Source organism: Bison bison, unplaced genomic scaffold (assembly GCF_000754665.1).
Source record: "Bison bison bison isolate TAMUID 2011002044 unplaced genomic scaffold, Bison_UMD1.0 scf7180017864252, whole genome shotgun sequence".
Classification (NCBI taxonomy): Eukaryota; Metazoa; Chordata; class Mammalia; order Artiodactyla; family Bovidae; genus Bison; species Bison bison.
In genome coordinates, this window is record NW_011494824.1 from 2331743 (window position 1) to 2341695 (window position 9953).

At 43.0% G+C, this 9953-nt stretch overlaps 1 protein-coding gene across 1 annotated transcript in view; it reads left to right on the top strand.

Moving 5' to 3' along the window:
• Positions 1 to 2020, top strand: part of F2RL1 (coagulation factor II (thrombin) receptor-like 1) — a 9855-nt gene extending 7835 nt beyond the window's left edge. Inside the window, exon 3 of the mRNA XM_010847616.1 lies at positions 6 to 2020. Within this exon, the coding sequence (XP_010845918.1) occupies positions 6 to 471 (466 nt within the window). The 3' untranslated portion in view covers positions 472 to 2020. The remainder of the gene's footprint in view (positions 1 to 5) is intronic.
• The last annotated feature ends 7933 nt before the right edge of the window (positions 2021 to 9953 follow it).

The window sequence follows — 9953 nt, forward strand, 5'->3', positions numbered from 1 at the left end:
TGCTTCCTGTCTCTGGCCATCGGAGTCTTTCTGTTCCCAGCTTTCCTCACGGCCTCGGCCTATGTGCTCATGATCCGGACCCTCCAGTCTTCTGCCATGGATGAGAGCTCAGGAAAGAAGAGGCGGAGGGCCATCAAGCTCATTGTCACCGTCCTGGCCATGTACCTGATCTGCTTCACCCCCAGTAACCTTCTGCTCGTGGTGCACTACTTCCTGATTAAGACCCGGGGCCAGAGTCACGTCTACGCCCTGTACATCGTGGCCCTCTGCCTCTCCACCCTCAACAGCTGCATCGACCCCTTCGTCTATTACTTCATTTCACAGGACTTCAGGGATCACGCCAAGAACGCCCTTCTCTGCCGGAGCGTCCGTACTGTAAAGCGGATGCAGGTATCCCTCTCGTCAAAGAAATTCTCGGGGAAATCCAGCTCTTACTCTTCAAGTTCAACCAGTGTCAAAGGCTCCTACTGAGTGGCCCGGTTCCTCAGTGGAAGTTCTGCTGGAGGTTTTGGAGCCTGCTTACCATTCCGGAGATGCTTCTGTTGTTTCTTAACCAAGTAGGTTTCACCACATACCATATGCAGCACCTCTCAGGGTTGCTGGAAGCTTCCCTGTTTGCATGAGGAAAGTCCCCCAAATTCACGAGGAATGTGTTTCAGAATTTCTCTACTCAGGGGCTCCCAGAAATGGAACTGATCGAAGCAGACTTTTCAGATGGTGCAGAAAAGACAGAAACCCCATGATATGCAGAGACTAGTCTTGGCGTGAAGGCTTAAGTTTTTAGCTGCAACTATGTCTCTTTTACATCTGGGGTGGGTCCAGCTGTATTAGGGCTTCAGGGCCCTCAGAGAAGATCAGTACAGTTGACTGGCTATACAGATGAGGAAACTAAAGAGGTGGGGGAGCTGCCCCAAGTCAGGTTTCCAACCAACGGCAACAAGTTTGAATGGTGGGGTTCTTGTACCACTTTGTCAAAATCATTGTATATCTTGTTTGAAAATGTAGACTTATTGTACTCAGGAATCAGAGCTCAGAGTCTGGGGCAGGGCCCAGGAACCTGCATTTTAACAAGTCTTTCTTACACTCCAGTGTTTGGGAACCTTTGGTCTGGGTACTGCTTCCACTTGACAAGGAGCCATGGCAATTTTTGAAAAATAAAGCAAAACAGAACATTTTGTGTCTCTTTCCCATCCAGTTCAGAACAAAGTCTGTTCATTGACTTATTGGGACTTCCAGTCATTTCTTTATTAATGCTTTGAGCTTTTGTATGTATCATTATCACTTCAAGGAAAATACAACGGGCATGTTAAATGTGGAAAAGCTAATTTTGTGTCTTTACTGACTTCAGTGAAATCTTCAGGTTGTCTGAATAGTAGATTTTTTTCACAACTAAGAGTTTACCACTTAGTATTTTTAAAAATTATTGTTGGACTATTTATTGCCAGTTTTGTTGACTTTTTGTCAAACATGAAATGATAAAGCCGTCTCTTGAGTTTGAACCACATCTGTTTGGAAAAGAACACTAAAATAGAGATGATTTGCAATGTATTTAAAGAGGTACTTGACTCCAAGCTGACTTTATGCAACTGTTGTATTTGTGACCTTTTAAAATAATTGTTTTACTGTATGATTGATTTATAAATAACACATGACTTTTATTTTTTATGACTTATCTCTGAATTGTGTGGTTTTTGCTTTCATTTTTGTTTTCGAGGAAGGGAGAGTAGGGAAACAAAGGTATCACACTTCTAAGAAGAAATGAAAGTGATTCTCACATCTTATTTTTATGTAAAGAGGATCATATTGTACACATTGCCCTGTAATAATTATTTTTCTTTTAACTACATTTTAGAATTCACATGTCTGCATCTATGGATTGACCTCCATTTTTAAAGAATACAAGCTACTTACTATTTGGGGTGTATTGTGAGGTTTTAGGCATCTGGTCATTTCCATACCTATGGCTCCTGGAGTTGTTTCTCTCTCCCTCTCTTTTTTCCTCTGTTAAGACAGTGCCACACAGAACATCTGTATGTAGACATCTTTGTGAGTATTTCTGTAGGACGAGGGCTTCCCTTGTGGGTCAGCAGATAAAGAGTCTGCCTGCATTGTGGGAGACTTGGGTTTGATCCCTGGGTTGGGAAGATCCCCTGGAGAAGGGAACAGCTACCCACTCCAGTATTCTGGCCTGGAGAATTCCATGGATTGTATAGTCCATGGGGTCACAAAGAGTCAGACACGACTGAGTGACTTTCACTTTCATTGTAGGACGAGTTCCAGAAAGTAGAATGGCCAGGTCAAAAGTTGGGTGCTCATTTTAAATTTTGGTGACACTTGCCAAATGGCCTTCAGTAACGTATACTTCTACCAGAAAGTGTGTTTGCACTTATTTCCTGAAGTGCTCATCCATCAGTCTTCAGAAATGTTGAAAACGTCCGTTGCGTGAGTTCGTGCTGAAGCGGCACAGCCTCCCGCCTGGCAGGGCTGAATTCTGACTCCATGATTTCTTTGTTTTGGTTTCCTGATTTGGTTTCCTGAGGAAGATGCTTCTCTGTGCCTCAGTTTCTTGTTTGTAAAATGTGGATTAGGATGAAACGTCTGGCACGTACTCATAAGTTTAATGTCGCGTTATTACTGTTCATCTCTGATGACTGACGTGATCTCATTTCTGGTCTGCCGCCGTTTGTGGCCAGATACACCCTGCCTTCCTTGCCCGCTCAGCTTTCAGTCCCTAGCAGGCTGCCTCATGGTGGGCTTGCTCCCATTTTACAGGTGGGAAAGCAAAAGATGGTCTACCCAGGGTAAAAGCGAGCAGAAACAAGGGGCTCACAGGCTCATCCAGTGGAAAGCATTTTTTTGGTCTTTGCTATTTCTTTATTAGTCATTTTTATAATAACCTGTGGATAGTAAAAAAAAAAAAAAAAAATCAGTAAAAATATATAAAATGAAAAATGTACTTCTTTGCCACACATGTCCATTCTTATCTCACAAAGGTAACCAATTTTTATAATTGTTTATAGAAAAAATATATATATTGTATGTAATACTTTTAAAATAAGAATGAATGTGTTTGTGTATGTAAGTACATATATGTGTATGTATATGCCAACTTCTAAATCAATTCACATGGATCTTCCTCAGTTTTTTCAGTCACTAGGTTTCTACCTAGTGATTGATCATACTGAGTGATCATAATTTAATCCCTACCCTATGGAAGTAGTGTTTTTCTTGGTTCATTTTCACCAGATCTGTGAATCTACGTGAAGAAGTGTACAAGAAATGATGTGGGAAATAGAATCATAAGAGTGTCTGCTGAATCAAATGCTCCTCTAACCGTGTTTGTTTCTCTTTCCTTTGAGTAGCGGCTCTCGAAGGCCCTGCCCTGCCTGGATCAGGTCCCTGCAGGGCGGGAGGGGCAGGCGGGCGGGGAACTCTGGCCCTGGGCTCAGGAGTGCCCTGGGTGTGCCTGTCTTCCCTCTGTGTTCCCCATTTTGCTGGGCTCTGATTTTGCTAAACTGCCTGACAATTTGCCTGTTGCACTCCCCTGGCTCTGGTGACTGAAGGAGGCTCTCTCAGTCTGAAAGCGAATGTGGATTCGTGTCCCCTTGTGCAAGACACGTGCTAAACCGAGTTGTTTGGGCATTTCTCTGTGTGCCATTTCGGTTGTTTGCAGCCGGAGTTTCAGAGGTAATTAAGTTCCCTGTTAGCAAGATTTCATCAATCCTGGGGCTATAATCTCATCAGTATGCATAGTTTAGTGATTGCAACTTTGTTCCTGCAACTTTTCCCCTTTGGAGACACTCACGAGGACTGGAATTTATCACTGAATCAAAGGTACAGTTTGCTACACTGTTCGCTGGTCTCATCAATTAAAACTGTGGGTCTGGGCTGCAGAGTTTGGTTGTTGTCTTAAAAAGTGAAGTTTCTGATGTTACACTAGTCAAAGGCACGTGTTTAGTCCACCCCCACCGCTAATTCTGAAGAGGGAAAACCAAACTCAGGGCTCGGTCCTCCATTTTACCCCCAAGCCTTGGAAAGTCACTGAGATGGTTGTTCTGTTTAAATGTAAATCGTTGGAGTCCCTCAGGTCACACTCTGGAAAATGTCTTTATTGAGGGAGAGCGTGACGAATTCTGTGGTTTGAGTGTGAGCTGCCTTTGCCTTTACCTGTTAGTCAGCCTGTGGAATATTCCCAGTGTCCATCTTTACTGATGTGAAACTAGGCGTGACCAGCTATGGCTCAGCACCTCCTGCAGAAACCGCAGCCCTAGCCTGTGGGCTCCAGGAACTGTAGTTAAGTCATCAGCACAGCGAAAGTGTGAGTGGCTCATACATTCATCTTGCAGTTACTTTCATCTTTTTCTTTATTTGTTTTTATTTAGAGGATTATTACTTTACTGTGACGGCTTTTGCCATACATGAACATGAATCAGCCACAGGTATCCTTAGGTCCCCTCCCTCTTGAACCCCTCTCCCACCTCCCTCTCCTTCCCGCCCCTCTAGGTTGTCACAGAGCACCAGCTTTGCATCCCACAGTTACTGCAACTTTGTTGCCTTATTAAATGCAAATAATTAAATCAGGATCCCAATTTTAGCATCATTCTAATTGTAGGATTAATGTTCTCAGTGAAATTAATCTTAAAAACAAAAAAACCCCTCCAGTGTTTGGGTTACTGGATAAAGAAGAGACTGTTCTAAAGCCAAGTCCTGAGAGTGGGAGAAAGTCAAGGAAAACAGAAGGACAAGAAAGCTTAGGAAGTGCCATTACTGTGGCTTCTCTCTTAATATTGTGATAATAACCTTTAAAAAAATAAAAATTATAAGAGTAATAAGTAGTTGTTGTAAATAAATCTGAGAATATTGGAGCAGATACTGAAAAGTGGACATAATCCCTCCCTACCCATCCATCCCTTTGTGCCTCCTTTGAGGTATTTTCTATGCATGAATAAATGTAAGTGCCCATATGCTTTTTTTTTAAACAGTAAAAGAGGAGTTATATTACCTATGTCTTTTATGCATAATCAATTTCCTCAAAACTTAATGGTTTAAAATAACAGTCAACATTTACTGACTTGCACAGTTTTTGTGAGTCATGAACTGGGGAGCCATTGAGGCAGGTGGTTCTGGCACAGGGGTCTCAGGAGGTTGCAGTCCTCTGAAGGCTTGACTGGAACTGGAGGACCCACTTCCCGTGTGGCTTCCTCACAGGGCTGGCGTGTTGGTGCTGGCTGTTGGCGGGAATCCTTGGTTCCTCTGTGCAAGGGCTTGTCCACAGTCCTGCTCAGGTGACCTCATAACGTGAAGGTTGCTTTTCCCGGAAATGAGTGATCCAGGAGAAAATGGAGGCACTGCACTGCCTTTCGAGCCTGGCCTCAGACGTTATCCACCGTCGTCTCCACCTTACTCTACGGGTCATGTATGTGGATAGCTTCAGTTCACTCTGGGAGGAGACTACATAAAAGTGCAAACACCAGGACTCAAGAATCACTGGGGGCCGTATTGGAGGCTGGGTACCACTGTCCCAACACATCTCGGACATTGTTTCCTTATCAGCATTTCTAGATTGAGCTCATTCATTATTACAAATGGCTGTACCCACTGTATGGATATACTAAAAGGAATCCTCCAGCTTTTAAGTCATTTCCTTTTTTTTTTTTTTGGCTATACTAGTATTGCTATTCAAGCAGTCTTTGGGTGAATATCTTTCTGCATCTTTACAGACTTGTTCACTCAGTATTCTCCCACCGGGTACTATGTGCCAAGTCATGCTCAAGACACTGAGGAAGACTGTGGAGGACAAAATAGACAAGTTCCCTGTTCTCACTGAGTTTACTTTCTAACGGGGCAGAGACCAGAAATAAGAAAAACATCTAATAGTAGTAAATTCTAAGAGAGGGTAAATGCTAGGAGTCTTTTGTACTATGGTATCAGGGTAGGTTTCTAAGAAGGTGAAATTTAAGTTGCAATATATAAGGACAAGAAAGCTAGCTTTGGGAGGATCCCAAGCAAGGGCTTCATGGGAGTGGGTGAGGGGGAAAAAGTATGAGCAAATAGATGGGTGAGATAGGGCAGGAGCTGGGTAGCTGAAGGGACTTACTTGTAAGGGAATAAGAAGCTTGACTTTCACTCTAGGTGGGATGCCATAGGACTGTTTTACTGGTAGTCACTGGCTGCTACAGGATATAGATTATAGAAGGGCAAGAGGGAAGCAAGAACAATTAGGGAATTTCAGCAATGCAGTCAAGAGATGATGCTGTCTTGAACTGGGATGATAGAGATGGAGAGAAGGGAACTAATTTGGACTGTTTTCAAGGTAAAGTCAACAGGTATAAGGAATAGAGAAATCTAGGAATCGAAGATAATACTTAGATTTTTTTTCTCAGTGGATGATAGTTAAATAATTAGGAGTGAGTAAGTTTGGAGGTTGAAAGTCAAGAGTTCTATCTTGACCATGACATCTTTGCGATGCCTGTCAGACATCCATGGAGAACTGTTGAGTAGAACATTTGGATATCTGAGTCTGGAATTGTTTTAGAGTGGTTAGGGCCAGAGATCCAGACTTGAGTCATTGGCCACATCACTAAAACTTTTAAAGTAAAGGACTTAGATATTCTAGACAAGAGAAGAGATGAAGAGCGGGGCACCTGGGACAAAGGCCTTTGGCACTTGAAACTTTCTGAGCAGAAAAGGAGCCAGTGAAAGAGACTTAGAAGGACTGGCCACTAGGGCAGAAAGAAAGTCCAGAGAATCTGTTTTGGGCATGCCAAGGGCTTAAAGGAGAGGGGTCAATCATAGGAAATATTACTAGAGGTCAAGAGAGATAAGAATAGAGAACTAACTATTGGATCTTATCAATGGAGAACATTGGTGACCTTGACAAAACCTCTAGTCTTTTCAGAAGGGAAGGTGTTCAAGAGAGAATAAGGAAGTGAATTCAGAGGTGATAGACAATCCTGTCCAGCAGGTTTATTGTGAAAAGGAACAGAGGAATGTGGGGCAAAGAGAGGCGCTGAGAGTGACTGGTATCTTTAGAATGTGGTAATGGGGGTGACAAGAGATGGCAAGAGTGAATGTCGACATTCTAGGAATCAGCAAACTGAAATGGACTGGAATGGGTGAATTTAACTCAGATCAGATCAGTCACTCAGTCGTGTCCGAGTCTTTGTGACCCCATGAATTGCAGCATGCCAGGCCTCCCTGTCCATCACCAACTCCCGGAGTTCACTCAGAATCATGTCCATTGAGTCAGTGATGCCATCCAGCCATCTCATCCTCTGTCGTCCCCTTCTCCTCCTGCCCCCAATGCCTCCCAGCATCAGAGTCTTTTCCAATGAGTCAACTCTTTGCATGAGGTGGCCCAAGTACTGGAGTTTCAGCTTTAGCATCATTCCTTCCAAAGAAATCCCAGGGCTGATCTCCTTCAGAATGGACTGGTTGGATCTCCTTGCAGTCCAAGGGACTCTCAAGAGTCTTCTCCAACACCACAGTTCAAAAGCATCAATTCTTCAGTGCTCAGCCTTCTTCACAGTCCAACTCTCACATCCATACATGACCACAGGAAAAACCATAGCCTTGACTAGACGAACCTTTTTTGGCAAAGTAATGTCTCTGCTTTGGAATATGCTATCTAGGTTGGTCACAACTTTCCTTCCAAGGAGTAAGCGTCTTTTAATTTCATGGCTGCAGTCACCATCTGCAGTGATTTTGGAGCCCAGAAAAATAAAGTCTGACACTGTTTCCACTGTTTCCCCATCTATTTCCCACCGGATGTCATGATCTTCGTTTTCTGAATGTTGAGCTTTAAGCCAACTTTTTTACTCTCCACTTTCACTTTCATCAAGAGGCTCTTTAGTTCCTCTTCACTTTCTGCCATAAGGGTGGTGTCATCTGCATATCTGAGGTGATTGATATTTCTCCCGGCAATCTTGATTCCAGCTTGTGTTTCTTCCAGTCCAGCGTTTCTCATGATGTACTCTGCATACAAGTTAAATAAACAGGGTGACAATATACAGCCTTGACGAACTCCTTTTCCTATTTGGAACCAGTCTGTTGTTCCATGTCCAGTTCTAACTGTTGCTTCCTGACTTGCATACAGATTTCTCAAGAGGCAGATCAGGTGGTCTGGTATTCCCATGTCTTTCAGAATTTTCCACAGTTTATTGTGATCCACACAGTCAAAAGCTTTGGCATAGTCAAGAAAGCAGAAATAGATGTTTTTCTGGAACTCTCTTGCTTTTTCCATGATCCAGCGGATGTTGGCAATTTGATCTCTGGTTCCTCTGCCTTTTCTAAAACCAGCTTGAACATCTGGAAGTTCATGGTTCACATATTGCTGAAGCCTGGCTTGGAGAATTTTGAGCATTACTTTACTAGCATGTGAGATGAGTGCAATTGTGCGGTAGTTTGAGCATTCTTTGGCGTTGCCTTTCAGATGACCATCAGAGCTACTACTGCGGGCAGGAATCCCTCAGAAGAAATGGAGTGGTCATCATGGTCAACAAAAGAGTCTGAAATGCAGTACTTGGATGCAATCTCAAAAACGACAGAATGATCTCTGTTCATTTCCAAGGCAAACCATTCAATATCACAGTAATCCAAGTCTATGCCCCAGCCAGTAACGCTGAAGAAGCTGAAGTTGAACGGTTCTATGAAGACCTACAAGACCTTTTAAAACTAACACCCAAAAAAGATGTCCTTTTCATTATAGGGGACTGGAATGCAAAAGTAGGAAGTCAAGAAACACCTGGAGTAACAGGCAAATTTGGCCTTGGAATACAGAATGAAGCAGGGCAAAGACTGATAGAGTTTTGCCAAGAAAATGCACTGGTCATAACAAACACCCTCTTCCAACAACACAAGAGAAGATTCTATACATGGACATCACCAGATGGTCAACACCAAAATCAGATTGATTATATTCTTTGCAGCCAGAGATGGAGAAGCTCTATACAGACAGCAAAAACAGGACCAGGAGCTGACTGTGGCTCAGACCATGAACTCCTTATTGCCTGATTCAGACTTAAATTGAAGAAAGTAGGGAAAACCACTAGACCATTCAGGTATGACCAAAATCAAATCCCTTCTGATTATACAGTGGAAGTGAGAAATAGATTTAAGGGCCTAGATCTGATAGATAGAGTGCCTGATGAACTATGGAATGAGGTTCATGACATTGTACAGGAGACAGGGATCAAGACCATTCCCATAGAAAAGAAATGCAAAAAAGCAAAATGGCTGTCTGGGGAGGCCTTACAAATAGCTGTGAAAAGAAGAGAAGCGAAAAGCAAAGGAGAAAAGGAAAGATATAAACATCTGAATGCAGAGTTCCAAAGAAGAGCAAGAAGACTTAAGAAAGCCTTCTTCAGCGATCAATGCAAAGAAATCGAGGAAAACAACAGAATGGGAAAGACTAGGGACCTCTTCAAGAAAATCAGAGATGCCAAAGGAACATTTCATGCAAAGATGGGCTTGATAAAGGACAGAAATGGTATGGACCTAAGAGAAGCAGAAGATATTAAGAAGAGGTGGCAAGAATACACAGAAGAACTGCACAAAAAAGATCTTCACGACCCAGATAATCACAATGGTGTGATCACTGACCTAGAGCCAGACATCCTGGAATGTGAAGTCAAGTGGGCCTTAGAAAGCATCACTATGAACAAAGCTAGTGGAGGTGATAGAATCCCAGTTGAGCTACTCCAAATCCTGAAAGATGATGCTGTGAAAGTGCTGCACTCAATATGCCAGCAAATTTGGAAAACTCAGCAGTGGCCACAGGACTGGAAAAGGTCAGTTTTCATTCCAATCCCAAAGAAAGGCAATGCCAAAGAATGCTCAAACTACCGCACAATTGCACTCATCTCACACACTAGTAAAGTAATGCTCAAAATTCTCCAAGCCAGGCTTCAGCAATATGTGAACCATGAACTTCCAGATGTTCAAGCTGGTTTTAG